The sequence below is a fragment of the Leucoraja erinacea genome, chromosome 16 (assembly GCF_028641065.1).
Source record: "Leucoraja erinacea ecotype New England chromosome 16, Leri_hhj_1, whole genome shotgun sequence".
NCBI lineage: Eukaryota > Metazoa > Chordata > Chondrichthyes > Rajiformes > Rajidae > Leucoraja > Leucoraja erinaceus.
In genome coordinates, this window is record NC_073392.1 from 16,613,808 (window position 1) to 16,639,959 (window position 26,152).

Here is a 26,152-nt window from a genome sequence, read left to right on the forward strand (position 1 = left end):
TATGAGGTTGCTTTGGCAAGTAAGGTTAAAGTAAATCCAAAGGGTTTCTTCAGCTATATTAATAGCAAAAGGATAACGAGGGATAAAATTGGTCCATTGGAGAGACAGAGTGGACAGCTATCTGCAGAGCCAAAAGAGATGGGGGAGATATTGAACAATTTATTTTCGTCTGTATTCACAAAGGAGAAGGATATTGAATTGTGTGAGGTAATGGAAACTAGTAGAGTAGATATGGATACTATGAGTTTCAAAGTAAAAGAAGTACTGACACTTTTGAAAAATATAAAAGTGGATAAGTCTCCAGGTCCTGACAGGATATTCCCTAGGACATTGAGGGAAGTTAGTGTAGAAATAGCCGGGGCTATGACAGAAATATTTCAAATGTCATTAGAAACGGGAATAGTCCCCAAGGATTGGCGTACTGTGCATGTTGTCCCATTGTTTAAAAAGGGTTCTAAGAGTAAACCTAACAATTATAGGCCTGTTAGTTTGACTTCAGTGGTGGGCAAATTAATGGAAAAGATACTTAGAGATAATATATATAAGCATCTGGATAAACAGGGTCTGAGTAGGAACAGCAGCATGGATTTGTGCCTGGAAGGTCATGTTTCTTGAATCTTCTTGAATTTTTTAAAGAGGTTACTAGGGAAATTGATGAGGGTAAAGCAGTGGATGTTGTCTATATGGACTTTAGTAAGGCCTTTGACAAGGTTCCTCATGGAAGGTTGGTTAAGAAGGTTCAACTGTTGGGTATAAATGCAGGAGTAGCAAGATGGATTCAACATTGGCTGAATGGGAGAAGCCAGAGGGTAATGGTGGATGGTTGTTTGTCGGGTTGGAGGCAGGTGACTAGTGGGGTGCCTCAGGGATCGGTGTTGGGTCCTTTGTTGTTTGTCATGTACATCAATGATCTGGATGAAGGTGTGGTAAATTGGATTAGTAAGTATGCAGATGATACCAAGATAGGGGGTGTTGTGGTTAATGAAGAGGATTTCCAAAGTCTACAGAGTGATTTAGGCCATTTGGAAGAATGGGCTGAAAGATGGCAGATGGAGTTTAATGCTGATAAATGTGAGGTGCTACACCTTGGCAGGACAAATCAAAATAGGATGTACATGGTAAATGGTAGGGAATTCAAGAATACAGTTGAACAGAGGGATCTGGGAATAACCGTGCACAGTTCCTTGAAGGTGGAATCTCATATAGATAGGGTGGTAAAGAAAGCTTTTGGTATGCTAGCCTTTATAAATCGGAGCATTGAGTATAGAAGCTGGGATGTAATGTTAAAATTGTACAAGGCATTGGTGAGACCAAATCTGGAGTATGGTGTACAATTTTGGTCGCCCAATTATAGGAAGGATTTCAACAAAATAGAGAGTACAGAGGAGATTTACTAGAATGTTGCCTGGTTTCAACAACTAATTACAGAGAAAGGTTGAATAAGTTAGGTCTTTATTTTCCTGGAGCGCAGATGGTTAAGGGGGGACTTGATAGAGGTCTTTAAAATGATGAGAGGGATAGACAGAGTTGATGTGGATCAGCTTTTCCCTTTGAGAATAGGGAAGATTCAAACAAGAGGACATGACTTCAGAATTAAGGGACAGAAGTTTAGGGGTAACATGAGGGGGAACTTCTTTACTCAGAGAGTGGTAGCGGTGTGGAATGAGCTTCCAGTAGAAGTGGTGGAGGCAGGTTCATTGGTATCATTTAAAAATAAATTGGATAGGCATATGGATGAGAAGGGAATGGAGGGTTATGGTATGAGTGCAAAGATCCACCATGATTTAGTTCATTATCACGTATACCGAGGTACTGTGAAAAGCTTTTTGTTTCATACTATCCGGTCAGCAGAAAGACTACACAAGCAAAAAATCAAGCCGCCCACAGTGTACAGATATAGGATAACGGGAATAACATTTAGTGCACGATATACCCCAGTGAAGTCTGATTAAAGATAGTCTGAGTGTCTCCAGTGAGATAGATAGTGGCTCAGGACAGCTCTCGAGTTGGTGATAAGATGATTCAGTCGTCTGATAATAGCTGGGAAGAAATTGTATTGGAGTATGGTCAAAGATAGTAGGAAAGATGATGAAATTATGACAAGATTACATCGTGCCTGTTGGATCAGTCCAATATTATGGAAATTTGGTATTGAAAGAGTATTTTATAACATTCTTAGCTGCAACAGCACAATAGAATATCTAAACATAGTACACTGTAAACAATATAATAAACGAGAAAGCAAAAAGTTAAGCTGGAGTTGAAACTATGAGTTAGATTATGTTGGCAGCTGTAAATGGAACAAACTGAAACATCTATGCATGCGAGTGGAGAGGCCCAGAACTTGCTGATTGGAAAGGCGAACTCAGTCAGTTTGGCCTATTGCTGTAGACAATGTAAATTCCTCAAGTGGAGCTAAAGGGCCTGTCCCACGATGCAAGTTCACCCAAGAGCTCTCCTGAGTTAATAAAAAAATCAAACTCATGGTAAGCATGTAGAATGTACATCGGAGCTCGTGGATGTCTCGTAGCAGCTCGTAATTCTAACGCTAGGTACTCGGGAAACGCGGAAACTTGTGACGTTTTTTCAACAGTGTGAAGAATATCCAAGAGTAAAAAACTACTCGTGATGAGGTACCACGAGTTTGATTTCTTTTTTTAACTTGGGAGAGTTCTTGGGTGAACTTGCATCGTGGGACAGGCCCTTAAGTCTTGCTGGGATTCCTTAAGAGATCCCCTCTGTTCCTGTTCCAGGTTAGACTCGACACAGGATCGGAGACTCCATTGATTTCAATGGGTATTAATGGACAACACATAGGAGGCAAAATGGGAGGTTCATAACTTTAAATTATTTTGCTTTACTTTCATCATAAATGATTTATTATTTATTTAAAATTATTTTACTATGATATTTCAATTGCATCTTTACCTAACTATTTAAACATTTTTAGAATTTTTTTTAACTTTGCCAAAAATGGATCAAATTCAATCAGCAAGACTACAATCCCCTCTTTAGGCAGTTGCAGGGCAGGATCTGCTTGCTGAGCTGCCCAAAGTGCTGTCGCCATCTAAACCATGCTGTTGGACTTGTGGGTGTCGAGGCTGAGCAAGATTGTCCAGAGGAGTGGGCGGTAGATTGCGATTCCTCCAGATAGATCTGTATGATCCAGCTCGTTAGTCTTTTCATCATGGGGTCAATTGACCACTCAGTCCCTTCATTAGCCTGAAGAAAATACCCAAAACGTCACTTAGCTGTTCTCCAGTGATGCTGCCTGACCCGCTGTTACTCCAGCACTTTGTGTCATTCAGTCCCTTAAACCATTTTCAGCTTTCACTCAGATCAAGACTGACAATTACTTCTGCCCCAGATAATCTTGTCTAATAAAAAAACCTCCTGATCACTTCTCGAATAATAAATTACAACCTTTTTGCTCTCTCTTTTAAAAAAATATAATAATAGTTTCTCCATCACCAAAGCACCGATTCTTATTTTAAGCACACACTTGAATTCCTCATCGATCTTCTAAAATCAGTATATCTGACACACCCTCAATTTAATCCTTTTAAATCTTGGAATCACTTTGGTGAATCTGTGCTGTAATATATGCAAGGACATTAAATCCTTCCTAAGGTGCAGTGATCAGAAATAAATACTTACTGACCAGGCCCGTCCAAGGTTCCACATTGCCGAGGCATTGTCTTCTTCTGAAGCCGTCTCCCTCGGATAAATTATTGCATTTGTCTTTTTTGCAACTGTGAACTAGATTTTTGTTATTAATGGCCTGGTCTCCCACATCCCTTTACCACTTCACAGTAATTGGTCTGTTACAAAATTGTCCCTATTTGCTTTTCTTGGTTCTAAAGTGTGCTTATCTTTTGGAAGACCAGCAAATCCAACAAAAAACAATTTAACAGGCACTGTGAATTTGTGAAGTTCACAGTGAATGACTGTCCCATTTTATAATTATAACTCCTGTTGGTGCATATAGAAGTTACTTGTTTTATTTAATGCTCTTGGTAACATTTGCAAGAATCATGTGCTGCATACATTCAAATATCGTTAACATATTACACGAGGTAAAGGATTACATTAAAAAAATATTGTAGTGTTAAATTTGCATTGCGTCACTAAATTCAGACGAGCCGGCAACATAACTTAGTTGCTTTGACTTTGAGGACCTGTTTAGTATTCTCATTTGTAATTGCTTCACTTGCCTGCCAATGTGATATACGGGGCATTGAGCTTGGGGTTTATTTTGCTAATTTATTCATTTTCTGTTCACAATCTGAAACGATAAAATATGCAGTGTAAATGTTCCCTTTCAGAGGGTGGGTGCAAATATCTAAAACAAAAGACTTCCAGTGTAATATTCACGGAACACAATTTTACCCACACATTTATTCTCATTGTTACCCATCTGTTAACTTTTTTTTAAGGGAAGTTGTGAGGTACACTGGACTTGTAAGGACTACGAAAGTGTAGGAAGCTGTTGATAGCACATCAATCATATCTGTGCTGTTAAAATATCCTGTTGCTTACTTCCCCCCCCCCCACACACACACACGCATACACACAGTAGCCTTTAATTGTGTCAAACATATCAGGAGAGTTCATAATTTCTTTTGTGTGCTGTTTATTGTCATCATGTTACGCTATCAGATTTTGACATTTTGTCTATAACCATGCCTCAAACAATTTTTTGTCTATCTCTTTCATAGTCTTGTATAATCATGGTATTTCATTAGAAAGTACCTGGTACAGCTCTTATTAATTAACAACATTCCCAAGTGTGAACAAGCTTGTTTTTCCATCGTGTCAACCATGAAACACTGTTGTTATAAATGCAATCTAAATTAATTAGGGAAACAATGAATGATTTAAAACATATTTAAATCATGCTTGACTGGAAATGTCTTTCAGTTACTCATGGATAATGGCTCTTAAAATCCCAACATTATTCCCATAAGCTGAATACATGGTAAAATCCTTAGTCTTTGAGTTATTCTTATTTTTTAATTATTCTGCATTGGCTACAATCACTAGTCTGGGTGAAAATCGTGGAAATGTCTCAATTCAGTTTAGAGACACAGCAGGGAAACAGGCCTTTCGGCCCACCGAGTCCGGACCGGCCAGCGATCCCCGCATGTTAACACAAGCCTGCACACACTAGGGATAATTCACCAAATATACAAACCCAAGCCAATTAACCTACACACCTGCACATTTTTGGAGTGTGGGAGGAAACCAAAAAGCAGAGAAAACCCACGCGGTCACGGGGAGAAAGTACAACCTCCCTACAGACAAACCCCCAGTGGTCGGGAATGAACCCAGGTCTCAAGCGCTGTATGGCGGCGACTGTACTTGTGTGCCACCATATCGCCCACATAGTTATGAGTTTTTTTCCTTGGATCTTCACTGAATCTTCTTTACCTATTGCCAAATGTAATTGGATAACCTACAGAATCAAGGATCATTTAAGCCCCTGTCCCACTTAGGAAACCTGAACATAAACCTCTGGAGACCTTCATGTTCAAGTTCAAATTCAAGTGTATTGTCATGTGTCCCTGATAGGACAATGAAATTCTTGCTTTGCTTCAGCACACAGAACATAATAGGCATTGACTACAAAACTCATGAATAAATAAACTGATAAAATGCAAATAACAAATAATGGGTTATTAATGTTCAGAGTTTTGGCCGAGCCAGGTTTAATAGCCTGATGGCTGTTGGGAAGTAGCTATTGTGGCCAGGATGGTGTGGGTCTTTGATCATACTGCCAGCCTTTTTGAGGCAGCGACTTCGATTAATCCCCTCGATGGAAGGTAGGTCTCTTCCTCTCCAGGGCGCTCAAGTTGCCGAACCAAGCCACGATGCAACCGGTCAGCATGCTCTCTACTGTGCACCTGTAGAAGTTAGAGAGAGTCCTCCTTGACAAACCGACTCTCCGTAATCTTCTCAGGAAGTGGAGGAGCTGATGTGCTTTCTTGATAATTGCATCAGTGTTCTCGAACCAGGAAAGATTTTCAGAGATGTGCACGCCCAGGAATTTGAAACTCTTGACCCTTTCAACCATTGACCCGTTGATATAAACGGGACTGTGGGTCCCCATCCTACTCATTCCAAAGTCCACAATCAGTTCCTTGGTTTTGCTGGTGTTGAGGGCCAGGTTATTGCGCTCCACCCAAGGTTTCCGTGAGGTTCCCGGAGGTTTTTGTCACTCTCCCTAATGGTCGAAAGTGGTTTCCGTGTAGTTGAGCTTCTTCTATGTTCTGGCGATTATTGCAAAAAATTCAAAACCGGCCTCGACTAAAAATAGGTTGCCGTTTTAAAATTCGGTAATTTTTTAGTTGAAGCCGGTTGCGATGCTAGTTGAAGGTGGTTACCGGAGGTTGCAGGTAGTGGAAGGTAAGACCTCCATAGTGGAATAAAACTGGGTGGAAAAAAAGGTTAATATTAACATAAGCATGTAACCTCTGTCACTCCTGGGCGTGCTCAATCATAGTTGCACAGTTCTTTTAGCAGAGAAAAGTTTTTTTTTACAATAAAAGCCTCCCAGGTTTTAAAAAAAATCATTCTGAACCATGAGAGCAGGGAAGGAACAAGTTAGGTGGATGTTACTAAAAGTACATCTACTGCTGTCAGCAGCAGCCCTTCATCAGCCTTTCAAGAAAGGCAGAAGGGAAAACACAACGGTGAAGAGGAAGCAGAGGAAGAGGCGTCAGTGGGTGAAGCCTCGCGTGTGTGCCATGCGCATGTGTGGCCGCCAAGAAATTGTGCCTCCCCCGTGTTTTGACAGTGATTTCCGTGCCTGGGTTTAAGTTCATCCTGTTGATTAATTTGATCCTGTGACAAGGCCTCTCTCGTGCATGGTCCTGAAAACAAAATGTTTTTAAGACTAAGTGATCACAGGGACTTGATTTGCTTGTAGTGCATGAGATTCCATCTTCAGTTATATGGAGTTGTAGATGCCATTTTTCACACAACAAAGCTCCAACACAGGCAGGGAAAAAATGACAAATATATGTTGATTGGGAACAGAACCTTGAATGTGTAAAGGATCTTTTGTGCTGGAAGAAGCATGGGACTCGTGGCTTTCTCTCATATCCAAAGAACAATGACTATAACTTTAACCTACCAAGTTGACCAAAGAAAATCTTCAGCTGGTTCACTAATGTCCTTGAGGGGGAAAATATGTGGCTTTCTTATGTAATTTGGCCAATGTGATCCAGGAGCCACCAGATGGACATGTTTCTCCCTTCTCAGTTCTCCCTTCTCAAGGGCAATTAGGGATGGACAACCGATGCTGGAATTACCAGTGACATCCACATCCTGTGAACAAATAAGCAAAAATACACAACGCTCCCTCAGAGTTGTCCCAAATTCTGAAAAAAATAAAATGCAGGTTTAGTTCCGATTGCAATAGAATTATTTCTGAAAGTTGCACTTTTTTAGTTTTTAGTTTAGAGATTCAGCACGGAAACAGGCCCTTCGGCCCATCAAATCTGCACTGACCAGCGATCCCTGCACGTTAACACTACCCTACACACACTAGGGCCAATTTACAATTAATCTACAAACCTGTCCCTCTTTGTTGTGGAAGGAAACCGAAGATCTCAGAGAAAACCCACGCGGTCACGTGGAGAACATACAAACTCCATACACGCAGCACCCGTAGTCAGGATAAAACCCGGGTCTCTGGCACTGTAAGGCAGCAACTCAACCCCTGCCATCCCATTGCGATTTTTATTGTGATTTGGAATCAATATCTACTGTTTTTCTGGTTGTTGTGGTTTTTATTTGCAACACAAACCTTCTGATCCACAGCACAATGCCAGTTCCTCCGCTTGTCTCCTTCACTGGTTAGGTTTGCCATTGTTGGAAGTTCCCCTTTTAGAGTTCTGTCATGATGCTCCCAACAACGCTGAGAGAAAGATTTTGGGTCATATATTGAAACAGTGGTGCAATAGGTGTGACAGACATTGCAATGGAAACTGTTATTTGTTCCAATATGTCTCACTTAGTCCTCCATGTCCAAATCCATTTTCCATCAGTCATGTCATTCCCACTGATTAAAACCTCGTCATCCATATTTTCTTGCATATGTAAATGACAAAATATCTCGCCATCAATAAACTGCCTTTATTTTGTGTTCACTCAAGTAAAGAAATGAATCGGATCAATCATCATAACTCAATTATCATGACTAGCTTCACCTCCCCCTATAGTACATATTTATCTTGCATAAAATTGAAGCTCCTGAAAATGAAGATGAGATTTGGACTGGCAAATCACCACTGCATTTTCCACGTTGAATAACTGACAAATATCTCTCCTTTCTTTTCTTTTTAGATTCCTCAGATCAGTTATGCCTCCACTGCACCCGAGTTGAGTGATAACAGCAGCTATGCCTTCTTCTCCCGTGTTGTTCCTCCGGATTCATACCAGGCTCAGGCCATGGTGGACATAGTGAAGGCCTTGGGGTGGAATTACGTGTCGACGTTGGCGTCAGAAGGGAGCTACGGTGAGAGTGGAGTGGAGGCTTTCATGCAGGTCTCCAGAGAAGCCGGTAAGAGCATGCAACTGCAGTTCAGCACGTAATACTAATTCATCTGTGGCACACCAAGCCAATTTCATTAAATGTTGCATATGGTTATGGAATGCTGCTCAACCTTAATGAACTTACTGCATCGAATTACTGTGCTTTTTGTCACCTTAATTCATTGGTAATAAACTCGAACCGAACTGAGCTGTAAGGTCAAATGTGTAAAGAAAAATGGATTCTATAAATTGTTAAACTATTGAATTACCCGTGCAACTTTAACCATAGCCCACTCTACAGGATGAGAAGGGCTAAACTGCATCTCAACTCAAGATTGCTGTCATTTGAAGTAATGATTCCAACCATCTTAAAGCATAACATTTGGGGGTGTGAGGTGTAGGGAGGTAGTTGCTGAAGTTATGTATAAAGTGAGGGAGAAAGATGTAGAAAGTAGCTGGTGTATCCCCAGCACATTTATTCAAAATGGAACATGCGGTGTCTTATGTTTCGGGAGCAACATCTGTATTCCCAAGCGCTAGTCTGGTGGCAGGAGACACTGCCCTGCATCCCGGTCCTGCCATAACCCTGTCACATCTGTTCCTTCCCTTGTATTCTGCCCACATCTGTCCTGTTGATGGAGCCAACGGCAGAAGTTGAACAGAGTTACCATTTCAGCGCAGGGGCAGCACGATGGCACAGCGGTAGAGTTACTGCCTTACAGCGTTTGTAGCGCCTGAGACTCGGGTTCTATCCTGACTAGGGGTGTTGTCTGTACGGAATTTGTAAATTCCTCCTGTGACCTGCGTGGGTTTTCTCCAATATCTCTTCGGTTTCCTTCCACACTCCAAAGACGTAGTTTGTAGGTTAATTGGCTTGGTACAAGTGTAAATTGTCCCAGTGTTAATTTGCAGGGATTACCGGACCGTGCAGACGTGATAGGCCAAAGGGCCTGTAAACTAAACTAATACCTCTATAAAAGAGCTCCTCCCATGAATCTTGTTTGCGAGCGGAGTATGCCTAGTTAAATATTTTTTAGTTTAATATTTTTTAGTTCAATATTTTTTAGTAAGTTCAATATTATTCTTGCCTCAAACCTCTGGAAATAGACATTAGGTTCATGGTTTTTGTCTGAGGTATCTTACAGCTGAATATCTTGCGGTGCAGGCTTAAATTAAGGTAAACAAGCAGGAGAAGAGGAAGGATTGGTGGTAAAGGTATAGATTTGGTTCAGACATGGAAGTTTATTCAAGGACGGCTGAGGAGTGTAGATGGCAGGCGACCATCAGATCTTGAACATGGCAGTGGGGTTAATAAATGGTGGTGTTCAGGCAATCTTGAAAATAGCTAGTGCAGAGCTGGACTGCAGAGTAAAATACTGAAATGCTGATGGACTCTTATCGATTCAGGTCACAGCACTACCAATGGTGTGATGAGTCAAAGGCAATATTAAGTTACAAAGAGACGCATCAGTTCAGACTTTCCTCAGGAATTACTGTCAGAAGGCACAATAAAAGAGTTGCATGTGGTGCATTTGCAATCACAGGTCTTAGAGTGCAATAAGATGGATTGTAGAAATAATCAATTCTGAGCGATTGCATGCCGAAGGACTCAAAAACTATTTAATTAACTTTGTTCGAACGGTTTAGTTATTTTTCCCATGTGGTAATTCAAATGTTTCCATTGTGATTAGAGAAAATAATATTAATAATGACTTAGCGGTTAGAATTTTGCCTCTGCCTCTTACATTTGTTTGTAACGATCAGCACCCAAGCAACAATCAACCCTAATTTGTTACAGAAATTGAATCGAGCTAGCCATTTGCCTCACTCAAAAGCATTGCATTATCATTATTAGGGCGACATGGTGGCACGGCGAGAGAGTTGCTGCCTTACAGTGCTTTCAGCGCCAGAGACGTGGGATCGATCCCGACTACAGGTGCTATCAGTATGGAGTTTGTACGTTCTCCCTGTGACCATGTGGGTTTTCTCAGAAATCTTTGGTTTTCTCCCACACTCCAAAGATTTGAAGGTTAATTGGCTCGGTATAAATGTAAATTGTCCCTAGTGTGTGTAGGGGAATGTTAATGTGCGGGGATCGCTGTGGTGTGTAGGGTAGTGTGTGGTGATCGCTGGTCGGTGCGGGATCGATGGGCCGAAGGGCCTGTTTCCGCACTGTATCATTAAAAACTAAAAATAATCTTTAGGAAAATAATACAATTAGCCAGGAGAATGAATGTACTTCAATCAAGGTGAAAGAGGTTTGCTGGAAATCTTTTCAGTCACTGTTTCTTGAATTAATTGCAATTTCAATGTACCCTCTATCCATAATGCAAAATTTCACACTGAAGTACATTCTCAAATGTGCTCTTAGATCTAACCGATGTTTGCAAAAAATTGACTTTACACAGTGATATATTTGATAAATACTTCATCTGGATTTTGTACTTGACGAAATATTTCCTACTCGGGTCTTCACTATCTTTGTATAACAAGGAAATTATTATTTTTTATGTCGAATAATTGCATTGACATTACATGGCAGTGCAAAAGTGGTCAACTAATTTGCAGGGTATGTTTACATTGAATTTTATCATAAAGCATGTCATTTGTGTGAAAAAAAACAAAATGAATAAACAAGTCCTCTCTTTATCTGCTTAAATTTGTTTGCCAACAAGTTTAATACACGTGACACAGACGGCACACTGGCGCAGCAGAAGAGTTGCTGCCTTGCAGCGCTTGCAGCAACAGAGACCCAGATTTGATCCCGGCTACGGGTGCTGTCTCTATGGAGTTTGTACCTCTCCCCGAGACCGCGTGGGTTTTCTCCGAGATCTTTGTTTTCCCCCCACATTCCAAAGACGTACAGGTTTGTAGGTTAATTGGCTTGGTATGCAAAAATTAACCCTAGTGTGTATGTGTTAATATGTGAGGATCGCTGGTCTCGGTGGGCCGAAGGGCCTGTTTCTGCATTGTATCTCTAAACTAAACTGAAAGTGACATTGTGCTGCCCCTATTCTAGAGGATGTATAGAAAAGAGAGAATATATTGGGACGGTGTGAATTGTGCGTGGGGCAGAGTGGTTCGGCTTGTAGAGCTGGTGCCTCACAACACTAGAGACTTGGGTTCAATTCTGAGTTCCAGTGTTGTATGTATGAAGTTAGCAAGTTGTCTCTTAACCGTATGGGCTTCCTCCGGGTATGTCCGTTTCCTCCCACAAAACAAAAACGTGTGGTTGGTAAGTCAATTAACCACTGTAAAATACCCCTGGAGTGTAGATGGGTGCGAGAATCCCAGGAGAGTTGATGGGAAGGTGTGGGGGATCAAATGGGTGAGGATGAGATTAGTGTAGAAATTAGGGCTTTATGTTTGGCAACGATGCAGTGTGTCAAAGATTCCCTTTTTGACTCAATTTGTGTAAATGCCTTCCCAAAGGACACGGTAGTAGGGAAATTACATTGAAGTAGACAAAATGAAAATAGAGATGCAGAATGAACAGTGTTTGGGGAGAAGATAAAATCAGCTCGTCTAGCTGGTATGCAACCTAGGTAGTTTAGGGATAGAAATTATCACTATTCTGAATATAAAGTATTAATCTTTCCTGCGTGGGATGGTTTAGGGGTAGGGTTGGAGGATCAGAGTGAAGCTATTGTTCATATAAACCAGGATCAATTTGGTTAATGTCAGGCCAGCTAACCTCAGGTCAGCGCAGTGATGCCTTGAGAAATATTAGTCTGGGAAAGAGTCACTGCCGATGTTTAAAATTCAGTTTAATAAATGTGAACTGCTATGGGGGGGGGGGGGGGGGGGGGGGGGGGGATCATAATGGTAATGGGCTTTTCACCAAACTGAGGCACCTGTGTTTGAATGACGAGAGAATGTGTGAGTGAATGGTTTTCTAAAGTGGACAGGACTGCACTGATTTCCCTTGAAAGCAAACAAAAGGCATAAAACCTGTAAAATGAGATGAGAAATCTAACAAGCACTGGAGAGCATACTGTGTATTAATGAAGTGTGGAGACACAAAGCAGATGATTATTTTTGGAAGTTAGCATGGGGAGTGGAAATGTATAGGTAAAAATTGAAAAAGGGTTTAATTTGAAAGAGATGGTTTTTGTTTGTCCACAAGGCTGAAAGCAGCAGGAACAGTTGAGTCAACTTTGAAATGAAATAGATGGCAAGTGGAAGGAAGGCGTGCTCAGCTTCCAGTCACACCGATTAGATCCAAATTGAAGGATTGTGTGCATTTTGAACACCCTCTGGCCCTGAGTACAAGAAACACTTTGTTTTTATGAATGATGCCTGGAACGAGGGACTTCAGCTACAAGAAGGGACAGGGGAAACTTATAATTAAAAAGAACTGCAGATGCTGAGTTATACCAAAGACGAACACACAATGCTGGAGTAGTTCAGCGGGTCAGGCGGCAACTCCGGAGAAAATGGATAGGTAGGTGATGTTTTGGGTTAGGGCCTTCCTTCAAACTGACTGTGGGAGCATGGGAGGGGAGGGGCGATTGACAACAAGAAAAGAACAGGACAAATCAGGGCCGGACACAAATTAATTTAACCTTTTTTTTAGTAAAGGTTTGTAATTATGTGTGTTTGGTTTGGCATATATGTGGATGTCTAATTTGGCAAAACCATTAGAATGTCTTTTGGCCAATCTGCCATTTCATTTAGTTTATTTTTTTGCCAAACTAAGGAAGACAGTTCCAATATGCAGTTGGTATTTAGTTTGGTAGTTGTGAATGATGGTAAAAAGTAAAAGATATTTAGTAAGGAAATAGTGTTTCTGTTGATATTTAACATTTTATTGTTATTAGCTATCAATTTATTTTTGGTCATATTAAGTTTGTTCTTAATTAGCAAATTTAATTTGATAATGCTGTGATAAGAAATTGATTGCAGGTTCATTGTGCATTTATGGTTATTTGAATAACACCGTGATTGGTTTTTGAGTTAATGCTAAAATGATTGTCGGAAATCTGTGACTCACGAAGGAAAAAAGATCAAACTCATAAATAAATTCTCACACCCTTGGGCTTCCCCAAAGTGTTTCGCAGCCAGTGAATTTATGTTCAATAATTCGTGCTCCTTCAAACTGGAGTTGGTCCAAACTGGAGCTTGGAGTTGTATTCAGTTCCCCAACTGCTGAGGAGAGAATTGCTGTGGGCTGTTTGGTTTTTGTTGACCGGTCATGGTCCTCATACAATAAGTGATGACCTGGAAACAGACATATTTCTTACAGGCTTCTCCACTCTTCAGAGTCCCGTTAAAGAGTCAGAATAAACCCTGTGGACTTTCTTGACGTGATGTTAAAAATAACATTAACTGTGTGTTCCCTCTATCAGCTGAAGGATTTAGAATTCTAACTGGAGAGAATCCATTACTTCCATAAACACTTCTGATCAGAAAATCAAGAGCCCACCTGCGTTCGAGAAGAAAGGATTTTAAGCATCATTGCCATTTATTTTGAAGATAGACACAAAAAGCTGGAGTAACTCAGCAGGACAGGCAGCATCTCTGGAGAGAAGGAATGGGTGACGTCTTGTGACGTCTCGACCCGAAACGTCATCCACTCCTTCTCTCCAGAGATGTTGCATGTCCCGCTGAGTTACTCCAGCTTTTTGTGTCTATCTTCGGTTTAAACCAGCATCTGCAGTTCCTTCCTTGACATTTATTTCAACGGCTTGGAATGCAATGTGCTCCTTCCAAGTGATTGCAGCAGAGAGGATAAAATATCAGCAAACGAAAAAGGAATAAAAGATGTGTTCATAAAATATCGCCTGATGAGATTCATATAATGGAAGGCAGTTTAGTATGTGCTCATTGTATGATGATTGCTTGGTAATTTGTGAGATGTTTGTACATTGGAGGGCAGAGTTAATGTCGTGTGATAGAAATCACCAGATTTCTCACAGACAGGTCAAGATGCTTAACTCACTGAGGCCTCCCTTTGGGTAATTGGATAGCTGATGTATTGTATTTGAGAACGAAATTGTATTTGAGAAAGAAATTCTCATTGCCTTCCAGACAAAGGAGCTGCTATTACGAGGAAATAAACATTTCTGTACCCATTTTGAAGTTCACCATTTTATCCCCATGCAATTGCTTAAATAAATTGCGGGGGTTTGCAGGTTAATGGGCTTCTGGAAATTGTCCCTAGTGGGGAGAATCAAACACGTTTGCAGGTGATTGCTGTTCGGTGCGGACACAGTGGGCTGAAAGACCAGTTTCCACACTGTATCTCAAAACTAAAACTAAATGAGCAAATCATTTGGCCCTGAATATTACTTTATGTTACTCCTGTTTCTGTGAACAATTGTTATCTTGCGTAAATCCATTAAATTACCTTCCTTAAAATAGGTTTTGTTTTTTATATTTAAATACTGTTAATATTTTTTTCCAATCAACAGTGTAAAAATATTTAATGCATCTGGTATTTTCGTACTATCCATTGTAGTTTTGGCTGCATTCCTCTTTAATGACTTCACATTTCCTGTACTCAGAATTTTAGCATAATCATGAAATGTTGTTAGATATCCCTTGCAATTCTATATCTATGTTTAATGTACAGTACTATCATTGATTTTGTTATCCCAGCCAATTTTCCTGCATTTGAGTAAGTTTAATCTTTTTGCTGATCCCGTCTTTCGTTAGTTACTGACAGCAATACTCAAGCTATATTTCATCCCAATGCTTTGAATCCTTTCCACTCTGCAGTTGTATACATTAATGGAGGTCAGAGTTTTTTTTCTGGTCAATATCCTTTGCACTTTCTGCAGAGACACATATTTTTTTTACTTTAACTCCCGATGTTCTGTTCTTCACCTTGATACAAATTTTGTTGATGTTATGCGTACTCTTTGCAAACCGTTCCTTTGCGTAATATTGTCAATTAATTCTGGGTCATTACTTTGCATTAAATTGCATAATCAGCTTTATGCTTATTAATTCTGAAACCATTAATTTGAATGTAATGGTCTCAAATATGTGAGAGAAATTTGTGGTCTTTGAATCTTGAACTATTGTGCATCTCCCAGTTCATACAGAAATTCCAAACCCCCATTGTAACCCCTTTTTCTTAGACATCGAGCCTGAAGACTTTTTCTAACTGGCTCCTGGCATGTGATAATTGAATGCCAAGGAGCTAGGGCTTTGTGTTGATTTTAATCTTATATACATGTCCCTTTCTCGAGATGGGCTTTGAGTTTTTTGTAAATGCCATACGGACTTTTTTCATTATGGTATGCGTAGTAGTTCGTAATACCCTCTGGCTTTGACATTCCAACCTTCCATAGAGTGACAGGGAGAATGAGCTTAAAATGACTACAAAAACAAAAGCTTGGTGTTGTTATTCACATCAGTTTCTAACTGGTGTTATAAACATGTAGAAATAATGCTGCCAGAAGGTTTAAATTCACCTTGAGAATGACTTCCACAATCGTGTTGACTTGGTGGTCACATTCTGGGTAAGCAGATTGAAAGTATAATTCCCGTTCATGAGCCTTAAAGACTGGCACTTTGGTGCAGTGTTAAAAAGTGGGCTTTAAGGTGAGCAAAATGCAAAGTGCTGGAGGATCTCTGCAGGTCAGGCAGCATCCATAGGAGGAATGGACAAGCAGCATTTTAAGATGGGACCCTTTTTCAGTTGTAGCAGGGGGAGAAAGCTGGAAAAGAGGTGGGACAGGATAAGCCAGGCAAGTGATAGATGGAGCAGTACATTATCCCCCGGTTGCTAAACACTTCCCATTCTCTTACTGACCTTTCTTTCTGTCCTAGGCCTCTACTGTCAGAGGCCCAATGCAAATTGGAGGAACAGCACCTCAAATTTCATTTAGGCAGCTTACAACCTCATCTACTGTACACTTGCACCTCCTCCAACCTCATCCACTGTATCCGTTGTTCAAGATGTGGACTCTTATACATCGGCGAGACCAAACGTAGACTGGGTGATCGTTTTGCTGAACACGTTTGCTCAGTCCATCTGGACCTACCTGATCTCTCGGTTTTGAAACACTTTAATTCCCCTTCCCACACTGACATTTCTGTCCTAGGCCTCTATTGTCAGTGAGGCAAAACATAAATTGGACGAATAGCATCTCATATTTTGCTTTGGGAACCTTGCAACCCAGGGGTATAAATATTAATTTTCTAACTTCAAGTAACCCTTGCATTCCCTCTCTCTCCATCCCTCCCCCACTCAAATCACACCAGCTTTTTGTTCTTACCTAGCAAACATCAAACAGTGGCTTGTTTCCTTTATCATTGATATTTTATTACATATCTTTCATTTGTTCTACATCTCTCTACATCATCGTCTGTATCTCTTGTTTTCCTTTCCCGTGACTTTCAGTCTGAAGAAGAGTCTTGACCCGAAATGTCACCTATTCATTCTTTCAAGAGATGCTGTCTTGCTGAGTTTCTCCAGCATTTGGTGACTGTCTTAAGTGATAGATGTATACAGGTGAAGGAGGTTTAAGTGATAGATGTATACAGGTGAAGGAGGTTTTGATTGGCAGATTCTCCTCAATTGTATCCACTTATCACTTGCCAAGTTTTGTCCCACATCACCTCTCTTTTCCAGCTTTCTTCTCCCCTACTACTATGTCCGAAGAAGGACCCCGGCCCACAACATCGCCTGCCCATTCCCTCCACAAATGTTGCCAGAACGAATTCTGTTTTGTTTAAGATTCCAGCATTTTCAGTTCCTTGTGACCTCATAAGGATGGAAGATCTTCCTGAAAGATGAGGGAGGGAAATTCTGACAATATCCCAGCCTGTTTTCATTTTCACCAGGTATTAGTAAAACCAAGAATCTGGTTTCCGAGTATCTGATCCCAATCCTGTTTACAAAACCTTGCTATGTGCAAAATGGCTGCTGCATTTTCATGCAATTCAACAAACAACGAAAACAATTTCATTGGCCATAAAGTGTTTGGAATTATATTAAGTTGTAAAAAGCGTTATACAGGTACATGCAAGTCATTTTTTTTTTTTGCTTAGATATGCTCCCATCTATCAACTTAAAGGATTTGTTTATGGTTGTTTGTTTGTCTATTATCTAGCTAAAAGTAAAAATGATGCATCACTGTGCATTTTTATCAAATGCTTGATGTCTTTTTTCACATTTATTTTCTGTTCAAAAATGCCAAAAGAACAGAACCCTTTGTTTATTTTTGAATGCTTCTGGGTGAAAGCCAAAGTGCTTATTAAACAGCACTTCGGTGTGGGTTTCTGTTATTTCGAGTTGCACTTGGTTGCATTTAAGAAAAAATGTTAGCAAAATTATTTATCATCATCACACAGTATTAACTCCTGCCATTGAAATCACGGCAATGGCAGCACCATCGTGTTGGTGATATACCAATGAATGTGAAGATTGATCATTGGTAACTGGTCTCTGTCCAGTGACTGGCCTTTATGATGATCCTCTCTTGCCCTGATGTGTCAGAAGGCTTGGTAATCAGTTTGGCTGGAATCTTTCCGAGTTTAGTATTGGTTTATTATTGTCCCATCTACTGACACAGAGTGGAAGCATGTTGTTTTTGCATGCTAACCATGCAAATCATAACAACATGCAAAAATTAAAAGAAACAAAGTGTGTAATTATAGTGTTACTGCCAAGCCTGCTGTCGGTTTATGCAGCCTGACTGGAGCTTCCACGGCTTGATTCCTGACTATTTTTCATGCCCTGTGCTGGCCAAACATTTCCATTCTGGTCTCGTGGAATGATAAACTCTGACCAAATTCTAAGATTTACACTTTTGCTTTATTAAAATTCTTTGGTGCAATCGCCCTTGAGTATGTTGGCGCTTGGTTCTTTCTGCTGTGTTTCTTTGTCCACTATGAACAATGAGATTGAAGTTGCTGATGTTTCTACAGCTGAGATGACCTTGGATTATCTGGTGACGTAGCTCACTTTTTTCTGGCCTCATTGACTCGTTGCCACAAAACAGTTCAATTTTCATCCTTTAGTGCCTCACCTAAGTGTTCATTAATTAAATGCTAATATTTGACAGTCTGGTTGCTGGTTGATCACAGTTGGCAACACAGTTTAATAATTTTCTGTCCCTCTCTTGATGCCCATGCTTTCACCCCTCTGGATGGAGATCACTAGATAACCACCAAGATATAGCTCTAAAAAAAATGTACAAATTCATTTTAAATCTGCAAATCACAATCTTTAATTTCTCACCACCCATTCGTGGCCCCTTCTCCAGTCTCCTCCGGTCCTCCTATTAGACTCCTCCGGATGGCCTTCTCCCCTCTTTTGACCCTTTTATTTCTAAGTGCCAGCGTGAAATCAACCTCTGAAGAAGGGTCTCGACCCGAAACGTCTCCCATCCCTTCTCTCTGGAGATGCTACCTGTCTCGCTGAGTTACTCCAGCTGATAGTTGAGCTCCTGTCCTATTCGCCAAGTGCTGGTGAAAAACTGAACGGAGGAAGATAATTCATATATTTACGTGAATCATCTTGCATGCAGCAAGCACATAATGCATTCAGGAAGGTAGTAAATCTTTGTTATAATTAGTAACGAATATTTGGAGATTTGCATAGTGGTGAGAAAAGTTTAAAAAAAACATTTGTATTTACCAGTAATATTTTCAGTACCTTCCAAGGTTCTTTACAGCCATTTAGGTACTTTAGAAATATACTGTAGTACCTGTTGCAGCATATGTAACTTCATGGGAGGTTTTATGGAACAGGATTTGCATGTGGTATTAGAGAGGAATTGATCAAACAGCGCTAGAGGCATTGGGCTCAAAGGAATGTTGTAGTGAATGCACTGATGGATTTGAAAGTATAGAGGTTTACAGAGAAGAATGTGGGACAAAGTTTTGGGATCAAAGGCTAAAGTAAGAACAGGATTGTTTGAAATAGAACAGGGATACTTGAGAAACTGATGGACTGGAGACAGAAACAAAGGAAGTTCATCTTTGCAGGAAGTGGGTTGGAGAAAATTGTAGTCGAAATTTTGAGTCGGTGAGTATCTGTGTCATTTGATCTTAATTTAAGTGGCAGCTTCTCCACATGAATGGAGGGTTGGCTTCCTACCTTCTCAGAAACCAGCCTTTTCACTCTTCCCTGATCCCCTTCCCTAACTTTGTGCAAGTTAAACTCTTAAGGTTTCTCACATCCAATGAAAGATCAATCAATGACCCGAAATGTTACTTAACTTTGTTTCATATTGCATGAATTGTGTTTTTTCCTGTTATGTCAGTCCAGCAAATCTCATCAACTTCTCTGAAGGTCATCTCTGTCCCCATTGTAATTCATAATTATATCGTGTTCTTCTGGAGCAATTGATCAATACTATTCAACTGATTCAATGTTTGTTTTAACTTTCCAATTTTGAGAGGATTATTTTTTTTTTGGTTTCAATTCACACAAAATATGGTGTCTCTTGACTTGTGCTCGAGTTCCAGTTTGAGTTATATTCCCTTTGCTTTTCATTTGCAGGAAAGGCATTTGAATCATGTTTACTGTGAACAGACACTAAAATGGTAGAATACTCCTTTCATAGCACTATTTAAATAATTCATAAACGTGGTTTAGGAAGCTGATGAAACCAGTGTTTACTGTTAGAGCCACAGTATAATTCTTCTGAAATGGACATTTCCAATATTAGGAGATGGCATTGCATAATTATTTTGGCCACACTGAACATGAATATGTCAGTGGTTTGTGCTGTAATCTGGCTTTCATCAGTTGTGTCTCTAAGCTTTGCTGGGAGTGTTTTTGTCAAATCTATTGATGGTAAATTACCCAGTTGGTGAATTGCTTTACTCCATAAATCTGACAATAGTTTACTCCAAGGTACACAAAAAAGCTGGAGAAACTCAGCGGGTGCAGCAACATCTATGGAGCGAAGGAAATAGGCAACGTTTCGGCCCGAAACGTTGCCTATTTCCTTCGCTCCATAGATGCTGCTGCACCCGCTGAGTTTCTCCAGCTTTTTTGTGTACCTTCGATTCTCCAGCATCTGCAGTTCCTTCTTAAACAATAGTTTACTCCAAATGGACATAATGTGTCTGACTTCCTTCCAGGAAGAGACAACCAACATGATACTGGCCTAGTTTTCCTTGGAACCTGAAATGTGTCAAAAGATGTGTGTACAGCGGAGCTCATGTGCTTGGATCTTTTGAAGGATCCAGAATATATTGAGAGGGTGGTTATCAAACATTAAGACTCTATTAATAGACACATGGTGCAAAACCATAGAAGTTACGTTGGGTTTAGTTAAGCCACAAATGGAGGATTGTCTCCAGCCCTGGATACCAAACATTAGGAAGAATACGAAGGTTTATAAGAGGGTGTATGGGGGATTTTCACATGCACTTCCTCTAACCTCATCTACTGCATTCGTTGCTCTTTAAATGGCCTTCTATACATGTGCGAGATCAAGTGTAAACTAGGCGACTGCTTCAGCGAACACTTGCGCTCAATCTGCCAAGGTTTGCTGGATGTCCCTATTGCTAACCATTATAACTCCCCTTCCCATTCCCATGCTGTCCTTTCAGTCCTGGGCCATCTCCATTGCCAGAGTGAAGCCAAATGCAAACTGTAGGATCTTCACCTTGTATCCCATTTGGATAACTGGTGCAAATATTGAATCCTCCAATTTTAGGTAACGCAATCCAACCCCTTCAACCTCCCTTTTTCCCCATCTCTTCCCTGTGTCCCACCTGGGTGTACACCCATTTCTCTTACTATACTGCCCTCCTATCCACTTTCCCTCATCCTCTTCCTACCATTTCACAATTTACTCCTTCTCTACTTATCTTAGTCTTTTATCTGCTTTTCATCTCTGACCTTTATCCACCCATCTGCCAATAAAAAGATACACTGTTGCCACCTATCACTTGCCAGACCTTCTTCCACCCCACCTCTTTTCCCATCTCTCTCCTCTGCACCACAACAATTAGGCTGAAGATCGTGACCTGAAATATTGCCTATCCATGTTTTCCAGAGGTGCTGCCTGACCCACTGAGTTAATCCTGCACCCTGTGTCTTTGTATTTTCCTACATTATGTGGACTGTTTTTAGTATCTTGAGAACTTGCTGTGAGCATTCATAGATGATGTCGGTCTCTGGTGCAACAGTGCAGCTTTTGTCTGTGTTTGAAGATAAAGACCTCAAAGCAGACATTACTGTATAGTACACAGTTTATTTTTCCTGCACACATTATGTAGGTGCTACAAAAAGACTTCATCTGGGAGAAAAACAATTGGCACGATAAGCAAACAAATTCTGGCATCATTTTCCAGACCAACATCCCCAGCATGGAGACTCGATTTATACTCAGTTGGCTCCAATGGACAGGCCATTTTATTAGACTTTTACAGATACACCCTATCGTCAGTCGGCCCGAAAAGTTGCTTATTCTTGTGTATGTTTCGGAAGGAACAGCAGATGCCGGTTTAAAGAGAATGAGTTCTATTAGCGGTGGGGGTGAAGGACATGTTGGCACATATTTTTCTTGAAACTCTTCAGATCACAATGGAAAGGAAAAGAACAAGATGAGACCTAGCTGCTGATGTTTACATGGATCCTGTGATACAAAAATGTAACATGCCCAATATTTAACTTAACGCAAATGTATCTAAGGGGAGGTTACACAGAAAAGCTGGAGAAACTCAGCGGGTGCAGCAGCATCTATGGAGCGAAGGAAAAGGAGAAGTGAGATAGGTACAGGGCTGAGAATGGCTGTGCTGATAAGATTGGAGGAAGCGAGGTCTGAGAGTCTCAGGTGGAACATAAACATTGATGTAGAATGTTGTAGTTGAATAGGCCATGCCGAAGCTTGTGAACTCTTTGTAGTCCCATATCATTTAGTCCAATGCATTACTAGTGGTGAAACATGTTCAACTTGAGGCTCCTCACAGTAATTCCTTCTCCCCAACTTATTTTTCCTCCATTCCTTCCATCTCATTCATTGAATTTGGTTCTCTATAAATATATCACTATATAATTACCTTGAGTCTAAATGCATTTTTTTAATACTCCCGTCAAGAGTTCAAGCATATCATTTTAGACAATAGACAATAGGTGCAGGAGTAGGCCATTCAGCCCTTCAAGCCAGCACTGCCATTCAATGTGATCATGGCTGATCATCCACAATCAGTACCCCATTCCTGCCTTCTCCCCATTTCCCCTGACTCCACTATATTTAAGAGCCTTATCTAGCTCTCTCTTGAAAGTATCCAGAGAACCGGCCTCCACTGCCTTCTGAGGCAGAGAATTACACACTTACAACTCTGTGTGAAAAAGTGTTTCCTCATCTCCGTTCTAATGGCTTACCCCTTATTCTAAAACTGTGGCCCCTGGTTCTGGACTCCTCCAACATCGGGAACATTGTTAGGGTTTCTCACAAGCCACTTGGATGCTAATGTTTCTGAAGACTGAGAAATTTGATGGATCCGAAAGTCCCACTTCTACCTATTTTAACAATAATATTGATGGATGGAGGACTCTTGAGTTTAGATAATCAATTCTATTACTTTATGTAACATTGGATTAAAATTAATTGGTGCATAAATATTTCTGTCAGTTGTCATTTAAAAACAAATGTGGGCACCATATCTATGTTTCAAATCTACTGTTAGCTTCTTGGCTTCCATTGGTTATCTCATAATGAATGTCAGTCGATCACAAATCTTCCTCCTCATCTGTGATTAATTTGAAATATCCTTGTGGATTATTGGTTTCTGATATATTTTTTTAAGACTGTCTCTCATTTATAGCATTGATTTCACTGAATGATCTTTGTTCAGTGAGGGCACGTGCTAATGTTTTTCCTTGCAAAGAAAATGTGTAGTTGTGCACTGATCCCCCATTTCACTTCCAAATACCCACTTGGTTCAAGCTCAGAAACATGCATTTTCTCAGCCGCACTTAGTTTGCATTTGTTAGTGACGTCCAGCTGAAATTGAGAATTTCCTTTCATGACTTGTTTCATGAAGCACTCCATCTGCCATCTGGTTTTCATTTCACCACTTGGGCATTTCCCATTTAAACTAAATCGATTGATGTCTCCCACTTAAAAAAAAGGCCTGTTCCCGCATCCTTCCCAGCTGCTCATGGGATTTATTGTCCTACTTATGCTGGTGATCTGGAGAATGCATCTCATGCTAGTTCACATCTTTTCCACTGGAGTTATCTATCCACAGCAGTTCAGTTTAAAGTACTCTAGCTCCCTCAGGAACTCTTATAGGTCTAATCTCTCCTATTACTGTTGTACAATTGTAAGGTTTCTTTTCTTGACATGATATCTTGGTCGATGTGTATTTTCCAGATCTCTTAGAGTCAATCTTGAACACCAACATATTTAAACCTATTCAACCTAATGAAGCTTTTTTCTTCTATTTTCTCATTTGCTTCAGGCTGTTTATCTGCCAACAAGCACCCATGCTCCACATTAACTATCGCCAGTTTACTGCCTCTTGGCTACCACCAACATGAAGGGCAATACCATCCTTTTGCTCACTTTTTTTCCCCTGAATACTCCACTGAATGGCACCGATTTCCATTCGCTGGATCTACCCATTCCTCTCGGCACTAGTAACTGGACTGTCTCTAGGCAATGAGATCTAAACTTGGACTCCTGGCCCAGGACTTGTTTCATCTGGCCTCTTCTTCTCCTCCCATTCTCTTCCTGCAGAGCCATATCTCTGAACACTGTCAAAAGATTTGGCTGAAATAGAGACTGTGCAGTTTTTTTAGGAATGTGAACAGATTATGATTTGGCATCTTGGAGTCTGAAGAAGGTTCCCGACCTGAAACATCAGTTTTTCAGGACTCCTATCCCGATGGTGGCCAGGTGGGGGGGGGTAAAGATGCGGCTCAGAGAAGACGATCCTTGACCAGGTCTGAGAAGATGATTACCCCTCCCCCCCCTTCCCACCCCCTCCATCCCCTCCACCCCCACATAAAAAAAACTAAAAACCTCCAAAAACAATTTTTTTGACAGACTAAAAATAACAAAGGACAGACAGCTGCTGGCGATGCTGCCAGACTCGATGTCGCCACCACTCGTACAAACTGCATACAGACAAGCACCAGTAGTCGGGATGGAATCCTGGTCTCTGGTGCATAAGGCAGCAACTCTACCGCTTCACACAGTGCCGCCTTATATTTCTTTAGATTTTCTCAAACTATATTCTAATTCTTCCTGATGGATGACATTTGCAATGAGACAGTGTGGTTAAAAACGTGAGCAGTTTCTTCGGCAAAGAGCTGGAGGTTTAGTGAGTGCCATTCAAATGCGGCTCCATCTACCTGTACACTGATTCTAGGCAGCATTCCTTCGTATGATTGCTCTGCAGGAAGCTGCCTGTGTGCCCCGAAGGAACTGGCAGATCAATGACGTCAGTGACTAAATGATTTATGTTCACTTATTGTAATGCAGCAACATTAAAGCAAGTAGATGGGTACATTATTGCCTGACTTAAAAATATTGTAGTTATGCGAGGCATAAATCTGATGGTGACAGTAGCAGGAGATGCATCAGGGAAGTTATGGTATGATGAGTACTCCTACAGTGGCATAAATTACTGTAAAGGATAACCCTGTTAAAGCATTCTGCTTGCCACATGCTCAATATTGTGTATTTGATTCCACCATAGCTCCTCACAGCACACACAGGTGCTGCTGAGACAAAGGAATCACTGAATGCAGAGAAGTGTTTTTGTATCTGTATATCGGAATGACTAGTCATAAATTAATACGTGAGCCAACACCAGTGCCCAATCCTTTCTTGCTTTGCTACATCTATTGTGTTCTCTGCTGTATTTTCTACCTTGCTCTTGGTTAGTAAACAGCTAGTGTTGCTTGGGCAGTTCCTTGAGGCTTGAAGATGTCTTGCCTCCATTCGAATACTATGGATTCTGATGGGTTGGAAGAGTCCCAGAGAGAAAGTGCAGACTGAGGGAGAATGTAAGATAGTGGTTGAGCATTAGTTTGGGATTTTATGTGCTCTTTCCTCTGATTCTGTATTGCCTCCTCATGCTTTTATTGGAGAAACTCAAGGTGCTTGGTAGTCTTTCTTATTCTGATTGGCATGAGCCAATGAAGGCTGCTGAGTCGGTGAGTAAGTTACATAGAAACATAGAAAATAGGTGCAGGAGTAGGCCATTCGGCCTTTCGAGCCTGCACCGCCATTCAATATGATCACGGCTGATCATCCAACTCAGTATCCTGTACCTGCCTTCTCTCCATACCCCCTGATCCCTTTAGCCACAAGGGCCACATCTAACTCCCTCTTAAATATAGCCAATGAACTGGCCTCTACTACCTTGTGTGGCAGAGAATTCCAGAGATTCACCACTCTCTGTGTGAAAAATGTTTTTCTCATATCGGTCCTAAAAGATTTCCCCCTTATCCTTAGTTAAGTTTTCTTTCCCCCAAGGATACTTTGCAACTGTCCATAAGGCATTTTCTCTGCCTTTCCAGAAGTCTCTTTCGAAGACAAAACTTGGGGAGGAGCACGAGCTGTGGGAATATTTTCAGAGTCCCAAAATGATGTGGCCACTAAAGCTGGTCAAGTGCCTCAGTGCTGGGGATGGCAGAAGGCTGTGGAGGCCAAGTCAATAGATATTTTTACGGCAGGGGTAG

At 40.8% G+C, this 26,152-nt stretch overlaps 1 protein-coding gene across 2 annotated transcripts in view; it reads left to right on the top strand.

The window, feature by feature from the left end:
* The window catches only part of LOC129704549 (metabotropic glutamate receptor 7-like), a 464,128-nt gene that overhangs the window by 139,015 nt on the left and 298,961 nt on the right, over positions 1 to 26,152 (top strand). For both annotated transcript variants that reach the window (XM_055647732.1, XM_055647731.1), the window contains exon 2: positions 8,350 to 8,566. In XM_055647732.1, the coding sequence (XP_055503707.1) occupies positions 8,350 to 8,566 (217 nt within the window). The remainder of the gene's footprint in view (positions 1 to 8,349; positions 8,567 to 26,152) is intronic.